Source organism: Lithobates pipiens, unplaced genomic scaffold (assembly GCF_037356315.1).
Source record: "Lithobates pipiens isolate NorthernLeopardFrog02 unplaced genomic scaffold, aLitPip1_a1.2 Scaffold_8, whole genome shotgun sequence".
NCBI classification, from domain to species: domain Eukaryota; kingdom Metazoa; phylum Chordata; class Amphibia; order Anura; family Ranidae; genus Lithobates; species Lithobates pipiens.
Window position 1 is genome coordinate 5440679 of NW_027507903.1, and position 20216 is coordinate 5460894.

Below are 20216 nucleotides of genomic sequence, written 5' to 3' on the forward strand. Positions count from 1 at the left end.
TAGGAGATTAGTTGGAGACGTGATAGGCTTCCCTGAAGAGATGAGTTTTCAGGGATCGCCTGAAGGTAGCAAGAGTAGGGGATAGCCGGACCGTTGGAGGTAGCGAGTTCCAGAGAATGGGAGAGGCTCTGGAGAAATCCTGGAGATGAGCATGGGAGGAGGAGACGAGAGAGATTGAGAGTAGGAGGTCTTGAGAAGAGCAGAGAGGATGATTTGGGTGATATTTGGAGACAAGATTGGTGAAGAAGCTCGGGACAGAGTTGTGAATGGCTTTGTATGTTGTGGTTAGTATTTTGAATTTAATTCGATGAGTGATTGGGAACCAGTGTAGGGATTGGAGGAGAGGGTTGGCAGACACTGAGCGGTTGGTAAGGTGGATAAGGTTGGTAAGGTAAGTGCAAAGTGTTCTGTAATTGATTGAGGTGCAGAGGTGACATCATACTCTCCACCTCGTCTAATAACAGATGGCTTTGCATTCATTCAGAAAATGCTAAGCATTTTTTGAATGGTGCCCTTGCCGAAACAGGCGTGTTCGCAATGCAGCAGTGCAGCCACTTGGCACGGGACACAAAAGCTAGTAGAGATCATTGTAGTAGCAGTGTCTACAACAGTGATTTCCAGCTTCTACAGGGATCCCACAGGTTCGGTATTCGCATAATTACATCGGTCCAACCTGGATGAATAGAACTATGTAAAAATATCTATACCTGGACATATCCATACCTCTTCATGTCTATTGCCCAACTAATTGACTTGTTAGCTTTGCATGTAGGATGTCAGAAAATGTCAGTAAGTCTTTTGAGAAAAGCTGCAGTGGCTTGAATTTGCACATTTGATTATGAAAATGGCATCCAATAAGCTCCAAAAATGTACTTTCCATTCTTCTTTGTAATAAAATCTTTGGTGTTACCCAAAGATAAAGTTTAGACACCTCAGATTCCCACGACTGAGGCCATTGGCGCAAATAATCTCTCCATAGATGTAATTGCTATTTTACCAATCTTCTGTGCTGCCTAAATGGATAAAGTTCCCGATACTCCCCAACGGAATCGATTCTGTATCCAGTAACCTGTAAACTCTACAAACAACAGACCTGATCTACAGGTTGTACATTTCCAACATTGGCTGCATGGACAGAGACTATTTGGTCCACCTATAATTAACAATGCCAGTAGAAGTGCTATGCTTGCCTAGATGTGATTGGCGAGCCCTACCTGTAACAATGCTTAGGTCTATGTGGCAGTATAGTTGTCTAAGGTCTGTGTGGTAACTCAGAGGTTTCTCAGGTCTCTATGGAGGTCTCAGAGGTCTGTTACTCTGGTAACTGGAGGTCTCTCAGGCAGGGTGACGCTGTCCAACGTGTCGGAACGAAAGGATAACATGCGGTTGGGAATGAGCTTAGTCACCAATCCTAAAGATAATAGCTTTGTGGTAAGAAATATCCTATATTCTGAGGCCACTCTATATGGCCCCATTCTACTATATCCCCTGCCTGAATCTTTCTATGCTTACAGCATCTGTAGCTGATAATTTGCGGCAGATACTGTCCTTCAGCCCCCCCCCATCATCTTTGCAGCATGACGTGTGACCCATATTCAAGGCTGTTTCTGCTAATTGTTTTGTCTTGCTTCAACCTTGAACGCATCCTGCCTGGGCTTTTTTTCTGCAATGTTAACTTGCCTGCTAATTATTATTAATCAATATTTACTGTAGATGGTGTACCTTATGATGTCTGCTAACAGTGTTGCCATGTTTTAGGCCTGCAGTCCATTGTGGTCTCATGAGTGTGGAAGCTCCTATTATACAACTGGGATGTGCTCCAGAGTCAACGCCAACTTCCGATTCTCAAGAATTGTGGCCCCTGCACTGCAAAGTAAGGCAATCATATGCATGCAATTCGGTATATAGTTTGAATGAAATGGAAATGATGGTTTGTCGTGGAAAAACCCACCATACTCTTTAGCGCTAAAAAGCGCCCCATTTCGTCTAATGGTATAGTCCATCTTACCTATCACTCTATATCCTGCATATCTCCAACATAAACAGACATGACCTCATCTCAGCACGACTGCCCGTCGAGCACCGCACTGGCTCTTTTATTCAAAGACAACAAAAACAATCACAAACAGGAAGTCCTGATCCCAATAGCCAATCGCTTCCTCCATGGGATATGACCTCACGGGATATGACCTCACGGGATATGACCTCACGGGATATGACCTCACGGGATATGACCTCACGGGATATGACCTCACGGGATATGACCTCACGGGATATGACCTCACAGGATATGACCTCACATGATATGTCAACACAGGAAAGCCTTCCAACAGGATGGGTTATACAACAACCAATGGCTAGGGGAGTCTTATGGGCGTGTCTGGGCAGGGACAGTGTGTATGTTTTACCTGTAAGCCATGCTCTTCAACTAAACAAAGGAAGCCGCATGGCTAACAAACATGGATGCTCTCCTTGACCATGACAACTCAACAGCTCTAGTTTTTAACGTTTTTCGTGAGTCCTTATTCTGCTTTGTTCAGAGAACAATGCATACCCGGACTATACTACTGTTCCTGCTGATGGGAGATCATCCGCCATGGCACCCCAAATATGTTGATCAGGCATACAGGGGTGACACAAGCGCACATCCGCTAAACCAATAATGCCTTTGCAGAGCGAACACATCCCCCCCAGACGATCGTTCTGGGCATCGCACAGGGGCCCTTCCCTGGTGGACATATCCACACTCTCTGCAAACACTTATCTCCAACTTCAGGAAGTTTTCCACTACCAAACGGATCTCAACCAGCGTCAGTCTGCCCCAGTCAACTCTTTAGAGCGGGTTGCGGGAGAACTAACACTGGGAGACACTGTGACAATACATATTAAAGCGGGAGTCCGCCGGGAGTTCCGCCATTTTTTTTTTTTTAAAAGCCAGCAGCTACAAATACTGCAGCTGCTGACTTTTAAAATATGGACACTTACCTGCCCAGCGCGCCCGCGATGTCGGCACCCGAAGCCGATCTCTCGATCGTCTCTCGGGTGCTGCCGCCGCCATCTTGGTTATGGGAATCAGGAAGTGGAGCCTTTCGGCTTCATTTCCCGGTTCCCTACTGCGCATGCGCGAGTTGCGCTGTGCAATAAGGATGGTCCCCGCTGTCTCTGGGATCCGTGTGTTTCCCAGCAGGCAGCGGGGGACTTTCGGAAAAGGGGCGTAGATTCTGCGGAAAGGGGCGTTCCTTTCTGCAGAATCTATGCCGGAAGTGGGTGCAGATACCTGTACTGTACAGGTAAATGCACCCCCCTCCCCCCTGAAAGGTGCCAATTGTGGCGCCGGAGGGGGGGAGGATTCCAATGAGCGGAAGGTCCACTTTAGGGTGGACCTCCGCTTTAAGTACACCTTCATGAAATTTCCACAACATGGTTGTATGTTCTGTGAGTACACATATTGAGCTACTGAGGTTGATTTACTAAAGGCAATTGGGCTGTTCACTTAGCACGACAAGTTGCATTTTGAAAGGCAATTTGCCCAGGAGCTCAGTGAATGTGGTGAAAATATACTTTGCAAACAATACCCAATCACGAGCAAGGAAAAAAAACAGCATGTTTGCTTGCATGTGATTGGATGATGGAAGTCAGCAGAACTTACCCTCATTCACTAAGCTATAGGGCAATTCCCCTTGCAAAGTACAATTTCCCTTGCAAAGTGAACACTTGATTTGCCTTTATTAAATCAACCCCCTTTACTTAAATACTTTAACTTTCAGTTGTTTCTATGACTAAGCCCCGGTTGGCAGGGCGAAATTCGTCTGTGGGGTGTGGTCAGTGGAGTAGAGCTGACCGAGGCTGTATAACACACTTCACGTGGGTCGGGTTGGGATAGTGGCATCCCGCATACCTGGTATCAATACCGCTGGATGTGTGAGTTATAACACCAGCGGCCCTCCACCTAAGGACCAAGGGGAGCGAGGTACTCTTGCTTGGAATGGTGTTGCAAGGCTTTTCAGGTTTCAATTGTTTCTGTTCAAAATATCCATAAGCTTAGTTCATAAACACACTTGATGCACCGAATGTCTATCAAGTTTTATCAGGAGGACCCTTATTGAGGAAATGCTGAGGGCACAGGATAAGCTACCCAAATACTGCATTGAACAGACTGACCAAGACCTCCACTAACTGGAACATAGAACAGCAATACACAATTAATGTGCAGCACTAATGGGCAGATAGCATAGTTCTTATAGCGTTGCTCTATGTCCACAGATAAATGAAACTTCCTTTTTGAGGCTTAATCATAAAATGTCCAACTATATTCTTTAGTAGACTTCAACAAAATGGCGACCATCTACACACAGACACCGACTCCCTGTTGCAAAAATATGAATAAGATGGGTAAAAGATGGCTTCAGCTCTTGTTCTCCACTTGTAAAGAAATCCTCAGATGCGTTTTGTCCTTTTTGAGGCTTAATCGTAAAATGTCCAGCTATAATCTTTAGTAGACTTCAACAAAATGGCGACCGTCTGTGCACAGACACAGACTCCCTGTTGCAAAAATATGAATAAGATGGGTAAAAGATGGCTTCAGCTCTTGTTCTCCACTTGTAGAGAACTCCTCAGATGCGTTTTGTCCTTTGTGAGGTTTAATCGTAGGCACCTGGCGACTACAATTAAAGCGGGAGTCCACCGGGACTCCGCGTTTTTTTTTTTTTTTTAAAAGCCAGCAGCTACAAATACTGCAGCTGCTGACTTTTAAAATAGTGACACTTACCTGTCCAGCGCGCCCGCGATGTCGGCACCCGAAGCCGATCTCTAGGTCGCCTGTCGGGTCCTGCCGCCGCCATCTTGGGTATGGGAATCAGGAAATGGAGCCTTTCGGCTTCATTTCCCGGTTCCCTACTGCGCATGCGCGAATCGCGCTGCGCAATAAGGACGCTCCCCACTGCCTCTGGGATCTGTGTGTTTCCCAGCAGGCAGCGGGGCACTTGTGGGAAGGGGCGGGCACTTGCGGAAAGGGGCGTAAGTTATGCCCCTTTCCGCAGAGAGCTATCCCGGAAGTGGGTGCAGTTACCTGGATTATCCAGGTAACTGCACCCCCCTCCCCCCTGAAAGGTGCCGATTGTGGCACCGGAGGGGGGGGGGGGGTTCCGATGAGCGGAAGGTCCACTTTAGGGTGGACCTCCGCTTTAAGTCCCAAAAAGGGCAACACACATCTGAGGAGTTCTCTAAAGGCGGAGAACAAGAGCTGTAGCCATCTTTTATCCATCTCCTTCATATTTATGCAACAGGCAGTCGGTGTCTGTGTGCAGACGGTCGCCATTTTGTTGAAGTCTACTAGGGCCTGACAAGCTGATCCTGTCTATCTTTCATCAGTCTACTCACATGCTGATCCGACTGACAGAGGTTTGGGGGGTCATTCAAGCATTACTATTTTCATTGTTTTGGGCTATATAGATACTTTTTAGTAGTTTTAATAATATAGTTAAATTATGTTAACTTCAAACTTATGAAAGCATCCCTCTTGTTAATGTATTTATATCATGATCATAGTTAAACACTTAAGGACCGAGCCTCTTTTTGAGATTTGTTGTTTACAAGTTAAAAATATATATATTCTTTTTATAGAAAATTACTTAATTACTTATTTTTTTCTAACACCCTAGAGAATAAAATGGCGGTTGTTGCAATACTTTCTGTCACACCGTATTTGCACAGCGGTCTTACAAGCGCACTTTTTTTGGGAAAAAATACACTTTTTTGAATTAAAAAATAAGACAACAGTAAAGTTAGCCCAATTTTTTTTTTTATTGTGAAAGATAATGTTACACCGAGTAAATTGATACCCAACATGTCACGCTTCAAAATTGTGCCCGCTTGTGGAATGGCGACAAACTTTTACCCTTAAAAAAGTCCATAGGCGACGTTTAAAAAAAAATTCTACAGGTTGTATGTTTTGAGTTAAAGAAGAGGTCTAGGGCTGGAATTATTACTCTCGCTCTACGGATCGCGGTGATACCTCACATATGTGGTTTGAACACCGTTTTCATATGTGGGTGCTACTCAAGCATGCATTCGCTTCTGCACGCGAGCTCAACGGGACGGGACGCGTTTACATTTTTTTTTCTTATTTATTTTACCTTTTATTTTTTATTTTTACACTGTTCTTTTAAAAGAAAAAAAAATTGTGTCACTTTTATTCCTATTGTAATAGAAAAGAAGCATGACAGGACCTCTTAAATATGAGATCTGGGGGTCAAAAAGACCTCACATCTCATATTTACAATTTTATTTTTTTAAATGGCTCTTTAAAAGCTATGGGTGGAAGGGGCGTTTTGAGGTCGCTTCCCCCTGCAATGCTATGGAGATGGGTGAGCCATTTTCCCCCTCACTCGTCTCCATGCCATAGAGGAGAAAGGATCCGATCGCCTCCGCCGCTGCCGATGGCTTCGGTAAGCGGTGGAGGGCACCGGAGTGTGGCGGGAGGGGGGGCCCCTCTCCCACCACTGATAAAAGTGATCTTGCGGTGAATCCGCTGCAGAGACCACTATTATCGGAAACCGGACTGCCGGCCGAACAAGAGGATACCGGGGTTATGGCAGCTAGCCTCTTCAAAGTAAGGACGTATATCACCGTGCGGCGGTCCGGAAGTGGTTAAAAAAGAAATGTAAGGCTGGAGTATCTTAGATGATGTCTAAGACCCCTTTCACACTAGGGCACTTTGCAGGCGCTACATCGTTAAAAATAGCGCCTGCAAAGCACCCTGAAAGAGCCGCTCCTCACACTCCATTGTAAAAGCCCTGACGGCTTTCACACTGGAGCGGTGCGCTGACAGGACGGTCAAAAAAGTCCTGCTAGCAGCATCTTTGGAGCGGTGAAGGAGCGGTGTTTATACCGCTCCTTCATCGCTGCTGCCCATTGAAATGAATGGGGCAGTGCAGCTATATCTCTGCAGCGCTTTGCGGTGGTTTTAACCCTTTCTCGGCCGTTAGCAGGGGGTAAAACCGTCCTGCTAGCGGCCGAATACCGCCGCTAAAACAACGGTAAAGCGCCGCTAAAAATAGCGACGTTTTACCGCCAGCGCCTGCACCGCCCCAGTGTGAAAGGGGTCTCACAGGGCCGCTAATAATAGGGTAACAGCAGCTCTCCTGTATGGGGCCCAGACCCCATCAGGTCAACAGGGAGGCTTTATGATGCAGGAAGTTCCCACAGCTACAAATTACAGCTCAGTGCCCCCTCATCATGTCATGTTTATCAGCCCCCTTCTTTCCTGAATGAACACAGTTTGTGATCAGTACTGTAGAGAGCTCTTCCTGTTCATTCACTCTGCAGTGCAGCTTAGGCTACAAGTGAAAGAATTGGGGATCTGTGTCCTCAATATTTCTCTATCTCAACAGTGAGACATCGGGAGTCTGTTCACCAATACCCCCCTCACAGGACCATAAAAAAATGAAGAAAATGTAAAAAAAATAATTAAATAAACATAATTAAGGGCTCATTTACACAGGTACTCTAGCCGGGTGAATGAGTGGTCTGTTCATGTGGCTGGAGATGTGTTCAAGGCCATACACTTGCACTCACTCGCCCACCCACCCCGGATGGGGTAGGGCCGTCAGGTAGGCTGTACAGGGCCTCATAATTTTTATCGGCAGCCCTGATGACTAATGACAAAATGATGGCTATCCTAAATGATAAGCTAGGTCTCTTGTGGGAAGGTATTGAGTCCAATCCTACCTTCTCCTGAACTTTGGTCATTGACTTCGTTATCTTTCGTTCTCCCAGATGTTGCAGGGAATAGACCGTCAGGCGAGATTGGATCTTACCCCCAGCTGCAGATTTCCACTAGCTCCTCCATCCCTCTTTCCCAGCTTCTCGTCTTCTTTGTCCCTGGTTCTCTCTGATTCCCCTCCTTGTATGTTGCCATGGCCAACTCCATACTTCAGGCACCTCCATTTGTTGACTCAACGTTGTTAAGGCCTGTTTTTGTTTTTCTGTTTATTTTCTAATTGAATATTGCACTTGCACCATGATCTCCCACTGTGATGGGACATAATCTCTTACTCTTAACTCCAATAGTCTACCAATCACTAAGCGCTGCGTAAATTGTTGGCGCTATATAAATCCTGTATAATAATAAAGACTATTGAATGAGAGAAATCCTCACTAGGACCTGCAGTAATGCCAAACTGCCACTGCAAGTCAAAAGCTGATGGATTCTACATAATACCGAGTAAAACCAGTAATTGGTAACACCGTCAACATCTCTGTTATGGCTTACTGGGAGACACAAAATGCTGTAAGGAAATATAGTCATTAGAGTCTTCAAGAGATATAAGAAACTTATGCCGCGTACACACGATCGGAATTCTCGTTGGAAGAAGCTCTGATGGTTTTCCCGACGGAATTCAGACGGAATTCCGCTCAAGCTGTCTTGCCTACACACGGTCACACCAAATTCCGATCGTTTAGAACGCGGTGACGTTCAACACCTACGACGGAAGTAGAAAAAGGAAGTTCAATAGCCAGTAGCCAATAGCTTCTGTCTCGTAGTTGAATCTGAGCATGCCTGATTTTTTGGAGTGTCGGAATTGCATACACACGATCGGAATTACTGATAGAAAGTTTTTCCGTCGGGAAAATTGAGAACATGCTATCAATTTTTGGCTGGCAGAAATTCGGACAGCAAAATTCCGATGGAGCGTACACACGGTCGCATTTTCCGATGAAAAGCTCTCATCTGTCTTTTTCTGGCCGGAATTCCGACCGTGTGTACGCGGCATTATGGATGGCACTTACCCCTATTCTTGAAAATATGGTCCCTGTGGTTAGAGGGCATTTGCAACTTGAACCTCAACCACTCCTTACTATTGCTCTGAGGAACTAAATGTTTCACAACATGGGAACTTCTGGTGGGCCCCAATTTCCTCCTCCTTCCTACCGTATACTAACCCTCATTACCTCCTACACTTAATTGCTGCAACACCCCCCCCCCCCCCCCATTTTTGGCCAACCATATCCAGAGAATACTATCTGCACACTACCCAAGCCACCTGTGCATAGACAGGTCTACTGCCACACCTTACCTTTTCGTCTTCCCACCCAGCCCATGAACAACCATATCCTCGGGTTTCATTTGCTGGCCTTAGCCTATATCACGTTCTGTTAAAATTTCAGTTGGCTTTAAGTTCGATTGACAAACTTTTTTCTTAAATTTGGTGCTGGACCAGTGAGTAGCTACAATAAATTTTAACATGATTCTTTTCTTCAGGGTGTCCAACTTTCATGGATATTGTTATTGTTCTGGATGGATCAAACAGCATTTACCCGTGGTCAGAGGTCCAAGGTTTTCTCATCAGTATTCTTCAAAAATTCTACATTGCTCCAGGTCAGATTCAGGTAAGAAACTGTTGTGTTACAGAGCCTTGTTGGACTTAGATAGAAATTCCAAGTAAACAGTTGAAATAATTAGTCAAGAAAAAGACACAAGTCCATCTAGTTCAACCATAAAAATAAATTAATAATAAAAAATAATATCAAACAATCCCATATATCCAATTCTATACCCACATTTGATACAGAGGAAGGAGAAAAAGCCCAGCAAAGCATTTTCCCTGGATCAACTTTACCTATAAAATGTTAGTATCCAGTTATATTGAGTGCATTTAGGAAAGTATCCAGGCCTTTCTTAAAGCAATCTACTGAGCTGGCTAGAACTACCTCTGGAAGGGAGTCTATTCCACATTTTCACACCTCTTACTGTGAAGAAACCTTTCCGTATTTGGAGATGAAATCTCTTTTCCTCTAGGCGTAAAGAGTGCCCCCTTGTCCTTTGTGATGTCCGTAAAGTAAATAACTCAACACCAAGTTCACTATACGGACCTCTTGTATATTTATACATGTTGATCATATCCCCCCTTAATCTCCTCTTCTCCAGAGAGAATAAATTCAGTTCCTCTAATCTTTGCTCATAGCTGAGCTCCTCCATGCCTCTTATCAGTTTGGTTGCCCTTCTCTGCACTTTCTCCAGTTCCCCGATATCCTTTTTGAGAACTGGAGCCCAAAACTGAACTGCATATTCCAGATGAGGTCTTACTAATGATTTGTACAGGGGAGCAAAATGATATTTCTCCATACCTCTCCTAATACAAGAAAGGGCTTTGCTCGCTTTGGAAACCACAGCTTGGCATTGCATGCTATTATTGAGCTTATGATCTACCAAAACCCCCAGATCCTTCTCTACTATTGGCTCCCCCAGTTGTACTCCCCCTAGTATGTATGATGCATATTCTTAGCTCCCAAGTGCAAAACTTTACATTTATCAACATTAAACCTCATCTGCCACTTAGTCACCCAATAAGACAGCATTGAGGTCGGCTTGTAAATTGGAGACATCCTGTAAGGACGTTATTCCACTGCATAGTTTGGTGTCATCTGCAAAGACGGAAATGGTACTTTTAATCCCAGACCCAATATCATTTATAAATATATTAAAAAGTAAGGGTCCCAACACTGAACCTTGGGGCACACCACTGATAACCTTAGACCATTCAGAGTAAGAATCATTAACCACTACTCTCTGAATTCGGTCTTTTAGCCCGTTTTCTATCCTTACACATGAGCCGTGTGTGCGGAACTGTATCCAACGCTTTTGCAAAATCCAAGTGTACCACATCCACCGCCACCCCTCTGTCCAAGGTTTTACTTACCTCTTCATAAAAAGAAATCAGATTTGTTTGACAACTTCTGTCTTTCGTGAATCCATGCTGTCTGTTGCTTAAAATATTTTTTTCCTGCAAGAACTCGTCTATGTGGTCTTTTATAAAAACTCTCCAGTATCTTCCTGACTATAGAAGTTAAACGAACAGGTCTATAGTTATTTGGTAAAGATTTTGATCCCTTTTTTTAAATATAGGCACCACATTGGCCCTGCGCCAATCCAGTGGTACTATTCCTGTCATTAATGAGTCCCTAAAAATTAGAAACAATGGCCTTCAAATGACAGAGCTCAATTCTTTTAGGATCCGTGAGTGGATGCCATCTGGTCCAGGTGCTTTATCCACCTTTATTCTGTTGAAATATTTCTGGATCATATCACTTTTGAGCCATTGTGGATCATTTGGGGCTGTATCAATATCACCCCCATTATGGACATGATCTCCCCCATGCTCCTTTGTATACATTTGCCTTCTCTTTGTCCCCAGTCACCCACTCTAGATTATTTTGTAAAGGGCCTACATGCTCAGACCTGACCTTTTTACTATTAATATATTTGAAGAATTTTTGGGGATTTGTCCTACTATCTTTTGCAATCTCTCATTTGTTTTGAATTTTTGCATCCTTGATTTCCTTTTGACATATTCTGTTATAATATTTGTATTATTTAAAAGACAATAGTGTTCCTTCATTTTTATATTGTTTTTATCTCTTTTCTTACTGTTTATAGCTTTTTTTAACTTTGGCCGTGAGCCACATACCGTATATGCCGGTGTATAAGACGACCGGGCATATAAGACAACCCCCTAATCTTACAGTTGTTTAAGCATTTTTTTCTTGTACTTACCGTATAAGACGACCCCCTTCCGAGGCTTCCGAGGCTTGATATTTCTTCCTTCTTGCTGGAGCTGGAGCTGGCGCCATATCCTTCTTCCTGCTTTTGCTGGAGCCAATCACGGCGAGCAATGTATTCTATTAATGAATACAAAGCCTGCTTGGATTGGCAGAGGCTGTAACATCATCAGCCCGCACCTCTCTGACTCTCAAAGAGGATTGGCAGAGGCTGTTACTCCAATCCGAGCAGGCTCTGTATTCATTTGAATACATCGCTCGCCGGGATTGACTCAGCGCTGAAGCTACATACAGTATTACCGAACACTCAGCAGGCATTGGCTCATTGCCGAAGCTACATACAGTATTACCGAACACTCAGCAGGCATCCGAAGGGCTGATCCAGCGTATAAGATGACCCCCGATTTTTGGCCAGTTTTTTTAAGTGTAAAAGGTCGTCTTATATACTGGAAGATACGGTAGGTTATATTTTTAGCCTTTTAAACGTATTGCCCATGGGAATATACTTTGCAGTGAGTTCACAGTCTTTTTGAAGAATTCACATTTCTGTTCTGTGTCCATTGAAGCCAATATTCCCTCCCAGTATAAGTCTTGGAGAGCAGCCCTCATCTTTGGAAAATTTGCTCTCTTAAAGTTAAGTGTTTTTAATCTTTCCCATATTTGTTTTTTGCTTACAGCTAACATTAAATTAAATCGTGTTATGCAAAGAAAGGGGATGAGAAACAAGAGGGACTGGAGGGCAACCAACCCCCGGGACTTTTATGACGGCACTAAATATACTTAAACCATATATAAAATCATTGAAATTTTTATTTGATGTACAAAAGACATTTTACGAACAAAATAGACAATTACATCCATTAAACATACAAAGTGACAAAGTGCATATAAAGAAAGTTGGTATGTGGGCTTATATAGCTCCATCCATTACCACATTCTTATGTGATTTAAACTGCATTGTTTCTTTCCTACATGTTTCGCTCTTCAGAGCTTCCTCAGGACAATTGCAGCAAACAAAAAAACTGAAATTATATAAGAAAATTTATTTTAATACACATATACAGCATTTTTGTACATACAGTAAGCCCGGAACACAGGCATAGGAAATGTCCACCTGTATGGTTTGACATATCATGATTACATTAGTCTAGTGATGGATTCACTCCAGTCTAACAAGAACGGCCCTAACTGCAGCGAAACCATCACCAGAGAAATATTTTTTTATTTAAACATAAGGACATAATTTACATATCAATAATAAATCCACAAATTGATTGTCAAAAAGGGGGCAACTAAACCATTTCCAAGAATGGCGTCCCCAAATTTATTAGCATATCTAGTGCATAAATAGTGTAATTCTCCTACTAAGGAGAATGCAGATTGGGTTGTAGAACAACAAAAAAAAAAAAAAATAAACAGCAACTGAACTATGAGATATATATACTTTTCAACAAGAAAATGAAAATAGAAATAAAAAGATATATATAGAACTAAAGTCTTACCCCATATAATCAGGCAAGTTGCTTGTATTATTTGTCGTTATTATCATATGTTGGGTATATCAATTAACATTGAAATGAGGACAGATAATCTCTTCCTCCTTTACTTATCAAGCCAGCGGACCGCGGCAAGAGCCCCCATTTAGGGATCCCCCATTTTTGTCCCCAAAAGGATCTGCAGAGGCACGAGAAATATGTATAAAATATATCTTAGCCATTGGATTATGTTTATCAAATGGCGCAGTCCAAATTTCTACCATACCTGGTAGTAATATGACAATGAAGAAATGAAACCAGTTCACACAGCCCGGTATCCACATGTACCATATATTGTCAGATAAAAATTGGATAAGATGTGTTTCTGAACACGAGAAAATTCTCTGTATTGATCTCTGAAACAGGAGAGATAAACGAAAAGACCAAGTCTTCATTATAGCCATCCCAAAAATGAGAGTAAAAAATGCATAGCCCTAAAGTTAGGACTGCAGGCATGTCCAATTAGTCCAGTGAAGACATATTTGTCTTACCTGTTAAATGAAGCAACGTGGTCTATTCGGTGAAATTTTAGGAGTTTCCTCCATCCGTTTGGTGGCTCCACGTGTCCGCTCCCAATGCTAGCTTGGATAGCACTGACCGGGAGCCGCGAATTTAAACTCGTGTCTCCAGCCCAGCAGCGTCTGACGTCATTGCTGGGCTGCGGGCACACCTAATGGGAGGATCCCCTTCGTGCGCACGCGCGCACGACGTATTTCCTTCGTGCGCACGTAGGTGTCTAGTGCGCGTGCGTAACGAACGTGTTGCACGTCCGTACAACGCATCGGCCATTTTAGATTCTGGCCGAAGTGAAAGGCTTTGCCAGTAGTGACCCCTAGAAGCCTGTGCTGTGGCCAGGATCCACCATTTGGCCAGAGACAGGTAACCTATACGGTTTGGGGGCTGTCAGCCCTGATTTTAAATTCAAATGAGTCATAATTCAAGCAAATGGGGACAAAGGTATCCCGACATAAGTGTCGGTTGCCATATGTCCCTGGTTTCAAATGATGGAAATGGAAACTGAATTGCTTGAGACCGGCAAACCCGAAGAAGGGGATTAACCCATATTTGAAACGGGGCGGGCTGACCAAACCCTCAACTGGTTGAGGAAGGTTGTAGGTCAGATCCGCCCCGGGGTGCCCGTACAGACCAAAGGGGGCAAAAAATAAAGATAATAGGAGGGTCCCTTTTGTATCATAGAGTGCCTACCTCAGTTCGCTGGCTTGAAAACACCTCATTGTTTATGGCTTTTCGAATAGCCATGGCCCGTGCTATAGGGGGAAAAAAAAAAAAAAAAAAAATGTTTGGAACCATTTTCCACCTCACATTTCTTTCCTCCCTGCCTATGTAAGGAAAGATTTAAAACTGATTGAGTCATTGAGTCCCGGAGATCGGGTGGCCCCCAAATTGTGTATCCATCTAGTCTCCCGCTGTAAGAGTGTATTATTGTAATCTCCCCCCCTTTCTCCCGGAGGGACATGTTCCAGGGGGAAGAAATGCATAAGACTATCATTAAACTGATGATATAAGCCAAAATGTCGGCTGATTGGGGTTTCCATCTTCCTCCCCCGCACCAGGGACATAAATCGTGTTATGGTCGCTGCAACCCAGATGTTCCTTTAAATGAACATCAGTAATAAGCTCTGCGTGGCTTGAGATTACCAGGTCCAGCAGAGCATCATTCCTAGTCGGGGGCCTCTATTAGATAAGCACCTATTAGAAACTATTAGATAAGCACCTGAACGACCGCAACATACAGGGATATACAGTGGTGTGAAAAAGTGTTTGCCCCCTTCCTCATTTCCTGTTCCTTTGCATGTTTGTCACACTTAAGTGTTTCGGAACATCAAACCAATTTAAACAATAGTCAAGGACAACACAAGTAAACACAAAATGCAATTTGTAAATGAAGGTGTTTATTATTAAAGGTGAAAAAAAATCCAAACCATCATGACCCTGTGTGAAAAAGTGATTGCCCCCCTTGTTAAAACATACTATAACTGTGGTTGTCCACACCTGAGTTCAATTTCTCTAGCCACACCCAGGCCTGATTATTGCCACACCTGTTCACAATCAAGGCATCACTTAAATAGGAGCTGCTTGACACAGTAAGGTCCACCAGAAGATCCTTAAAAGCTACACATCATGCCGAGACCCAAAGAAATTCAGGAACAATTGAGAAAGAAAGTAATTGAGATCTATCAGTCTGGAAAGGGTTATAAAGCCATTTCCAAAACTTTGGGAATCCAGCGAACCACAGTGAGAGCCATTATCCACAAATGGCGAAGACATGGAACAGTGGTGAACCTTCCCAGGAGTGGCCGGCCGCCCAAAATTACCCCAAGAGCACAGCGACGACTCATCCAAGAGGTCACAAAAGACCCCACAACAACGTCCAAGGAACTGCAGGCCTCACTTGCCTCAGTTAAGGTCAGCGTTCATTCCTCCACCATCAGGAAAAGACTGGGCAAAAATGGCCTGCATGGCAGAGTTCCAAGGAGAAAACCACTGCTGAGCAAAAAGAACATCAAAGCTCGTCTCAATTTCTCCACAACACATCTTGATGATCCCCAAGACTTTTGAGACAACATTCTGTGGACCGATGAGACAAAAGTGGAACTCTTTGGAAGGTGTGTGTCCAAGTATATCTGGCGTAGAAGGAACACTGCATTTCATAAAAAGAACATTATACCAACAGTAAAATATGGTGGTGGTAGTGTGATGGTCTGGGGCTGTTTTGCTGCTTCAGGACCTGGAAGACTTGCCGTGATAAAAGGAACTATGAATTCTGCTGTCTACCAAAAGATCCTGAAGGAGAATGTCCGACCATCTGTTTGTGTACTCAAGCTGAAACGAACTTGGGTTCTGCAGCAGGACAATGATCCTAAACACACCAGCAAGTCCATCACCGAATGGCTGAAGAAAAATAAAATGAAGACTTTGGAGTGGCCTAGCCAAAGTCCTGACCTGAATCCTATTGAGATGTTGTGGTATGACCTTAAAAAGGCCGTTCATGCTCGAAAACCCTCTAATGTAACTGAATTAGGACAATTCTGCAAAGATGAGTGGGCCAAAATTCCTCCAGGACGCTGTAAAAGCCTCATTGCACGTTATCGCAAACGCTTGGTTGCAGTTGTTGCTGCTAAGGGTGGCCCAACCAGTTATTAGGTTTAGGGGGCAATCACTTTTTCACACAGGGTCATGATGGTTTGGATTTTTTTTCACCTTTAATAATAAACACCTTCATTTACAAATTGCATTTTGTGTTTACTTGTGTTGTCCTTGACTATTGTTTAAATTGGTTTGATGTTCCGAAACACTTAAGTGTGACAAACATGCAAAGGAACAGGAAATGAGGAAGGGGGCAAACACTTTTTCACACCACTGTACAATGTATTACTGACATATAATCAAACACATAGGTTGGACTTGATGAACTTGATGAATCGTTTTTCAACCTCACCTACTATGTAACTATGTAACTAAGTAGGCAGGACTGACGAGCAGGATATCATCAACAGCTGAGTAACTGTGGAGAGATAGGAGCTGTCAATTAGCCGACAGCTGAGCGGCCAGCTCAGAGAAGGAAGGGCTGAGCCCAGCCCTGACAGTAATAAAGTTCTTTCCTCAATGCCAAATGGGAGTGCTGGACCACCCATGATTCCTTCCTCCTCCTCTAGAACCTGGCTCTAGGCTAAGCCTACCTTTCCCTGACCAGCAGGTCTATGTCTATACACTGCCCATACTGTGAGCAAGGCAAAATAATTCAGCAGGAGCTATGGAAATAGTCACTCAAAGTCCAAGATGGCTGCCCAGATCTCAAGAGAGCTCTGTATTCAATCAGACACAGGCATCCCAAGGCAAGTCAGTCCTCTGCAAGGTTTTCTCTAGAGCCAGAGGTATGAAGAGATTATGCTGTGTTGTCTTCTGGCAGCTTAGCAAGGAGCTTAACCTGAAAGTCATAAAGCTAAGCCGGGAAGTAGCAGAATGATCTTACAGACTGGCAAAGGTATGTATTACAAGAATGCCCGGGCAAATTTGTAAATCATGCGGCAGATAAAACAGCATGTGTATTTTAAGCATGTATGTAGCTGTTTTGCATGACGTTTCACTTTAGCTATCCCTACTCCTTGTGGCAGGTGGGGGTTTTGCAGTACGGGGAAGAGGTGGTCCATGAGTTTCACTTGAATGACTTCCGCTCAGTGAATGAGGTGGTGGAGGCTGCAAAACGCATTGAGCAGAGGGGAGGAACAGAGACTCGAACTGCACTGGGCATTGAGAAGGCGTGGTAAGAATACATGAACATGTGTAGAGCTAAAAACAGCATGCATATATATTTCTGTGCCCAAAAAGTGTATATTGTCCATGTTGCTATATATTTGTACACTATATTACCAAAAGTATTGTGACACCTGCCTTTACACGCACATGAACTTTAATGGAATCCCAGTCTTAGTCTGTAAGGTTCAATATTGAGTTGGCCCACCCATTGCAGCTATAACAGCTTCAACTCTTCTGGGAAGGCTGTCCACAAGGTCCATTAAGACATGGATGAGCGAGTTTGGGGTGGAGGAACTTGACTGTCCTGACCTCAACCCTATAGAACACCTTTGGGATGAATTAGAGCAGAGACTGCGAGCCAGGCCTTCTCATCCAACATCAGCGCTTGACCTCATAAATGTGCTTCTGGAAGAATGGTCAAACATTCAGTGTGTCCAACTCAGTCGCCCATTGCTCTCGGGCCACTCTCCCAGGAATTGCATCCGTAACTCCCGTTGTTCGCTGGCCTGTTGCTCTGGGGTTGGAAAGCACTTGCCCGGGTTGCACACCAGCAACCTGGAGGGCTCCAATTCAGAGTCCTTCCTGAATCTGCTGCCTGACCTCCAGGTATTCATCCGCAGACACAGACCTGGTGTATGCTGAAAGGACGATACGCAGCAGCCCCGGAAACTCTGATGCCAGATCCATATCTCAGCTGGGGTGACTGAAGTCTGCTATACCAATCTTGGATCCAGGTGGAGGTTTGGACGTGTTCACAGCCAGGAAGTACAATCCCGTTGCTGCCAACCAGTTTTGAGGAACCCCTGTCCTCAATAGGTCTATGTCTGCCGTTAAATGCTTCCCTTGTCCAGAACCAGCACTATCCAAGACCCTTTAGCCCACCCAGTCACCAGCCGTAACTCAGTGTAGGGTGAACAACAACATCAATCTCCTTTATTCAAGCACATGTTACCACAGATATACAACTCAGAGACACCCTCCCCCCCCCCCAGCCTTGTATTAAGGGCGGGGTAAACTGTCCAATTACAATAGACACACAGTTCAGGTGTATTCAAAGTTCTCATCAGTAAACGGTCTTATCAGCAGGGAGAGCTGTTGGAGGAATCCCCCCAACCAATCTCACAGCTAATCTACATACACATCCCATAATACCCAAGGCACACAGACACAATAGAACAATGGAATACAACCCCACCCCAACCGATCACAGCAAAGAGTCCATAACAGCATGAGACAACACACAATATATACATATATATATATATATATATATACAACATTCCAGTGTGCCTGTACAGTGTGTCTAAATAGCACAGATCATAGTGGGGTTCTCAGTCACCCTGTGCCCCTAATGGACACAGGGTGATTTACACAAAAGAGGGGCCGGGGGAGCTGGACACAGAGTCTCTAGAGCTCTCTAAGGTAAGCTGAGTTCCACAAACCCCCCACCCAAATTGACTCCTGTCACAATTCCCATAGACACACTCCTAAACCTTGTGGACAGCCTTCCCAGCAGAGTTGAAGCTGTTGTAGCTGCAAAGGGCGGGCCAACTCAATATTGAACCCTACGGACTAAGACTGGGATGCCATTAAAGTTCATGAGCGTGGCTTCCCAATACTTTTGGTAATATAGTGTATATAAAGACAGATAGAAAAAAAAGTTAGTGCCATGTTGCTATGGAATAATACACACGAGGTATTCCAAAAAAAAAAAAAAAAGATTCTATACATTTAATGGATGTCTTATCTCTATAGCACTGAGGCATTTCAGCGTGGTGGAAGAAAGGGAGCCAAAAAAGTGATGATTGTTATTACTGATGGAGAATCTCATGACAGCCCAGATCTGCAGAGGGTGATAGAGACGAGCGAAAGAGAAAACATAACCCGCTATGCTGTAGCTGTAAGTACCTATCTTTATTCCATATGGGGTTTTACTGCCACTCAGACTATTGGGTGAAGGCAGGTATTGCAGGTCCTCCACTGGACCACCACTCACCATGAACAAGGGAAGAGAATCATATCTGTACACTCCCCGGACACTTCATTAGGTACACCTTACTAGTAGCGGGTTGGACCCCCTTTTGCCTTCATTCTTTGTGGCATAAATACAACCTCGGTAGACATTTGCAGGGGTGGCTGGTGTCGGTCCTCCACCTGTAATGTGCAGGCACACTGAAAGGGGACTGCACTGTAAAGGGCCACTCCAATGATTACAGTGCAGTCCCCTTTATATTAAGATGCCCCAATCCTATTGTGGCCATACAGTGCTAGTACTGTCGGTGCTGGACAGCATGGCGCTCTCTCTCTGGTGGTGCTGGACAGCGTGGCTCTCTCTGGTGGTGTGGGTACAGCGTGTCTCTCTCTCTGGTGGTGTGGGTACAGCATGGTTCTTTCTCTGTTGGTGTGGGTACAGCGTGGCTCTCTCTCTGGTGGTGTGGGTACAGCATGGCTCTCTCTCTGGTGGTGTGGGTACAGTGTGTCTCTCTCTCTGGTGGTGTGGGTACAGCATGACTCTCTCTCTGGTGGTGTGGGTACAGCGTGTCTTGCTCTCTGGTGGTGTGGGTACAGCGTGGATCTCTCTGGTGGTGTGAGTACAGAGTGGCTCTCCCTGGTGGTGTGGGTACAGCGTAGCTCTCTCTCTGGTTTTGTGGGTACAGCTTGGCTATGTCTCTGGTGGTGTGGGTACAGCGTGGCACTCTCTGGTCATCTGGGTACAGCGTGGCTCTCTCTCTGGTGATGTGGGTACAACATGGCTCTCTCTGGTCATGTGGGTACAGCGTGGCTCTCTCTCTGGTGGTGCAGGTACAGTGTGGCTCTCTCTCTGGTGGTGTGGGTACAGCGTGG

General features: G+C 44.5%; 1 protein-coding gene across 1 annotated transcript in view; it reads left to right on the top strand.

Moving 5' to 3' along the window:
* LOC143964481 (integrin alpha-11-like) overlaps positions 1 to 20216 on the top strand; it is a 268377-nt gene that overhangs the window by 134687 nt on the left and 113474 nt on the right. Inside the window, exons 4-8 of the mRNA XM_077474255.1 lie at positions 1340 to 1431; positions 1759 to 1873; positions 9263 to 9390; positions 17231 to 17379; positions 19128 to 19272. Coding sequence (XP_077330381.1) covers positions 1340 to 1431; positions 1759 to 1873; positions 9263 to 9390; positions 17231 to 17379; positions 19128 to 19272 — 629 coding nt within the window. The remainder of the gene's footprint in view (positions 1 to 1339; positions 1432 to 1758; positions 1874 to 9262; positions 9391 to 17230; positions 17380 to 19127; positions 19273 to 20216) is intronic.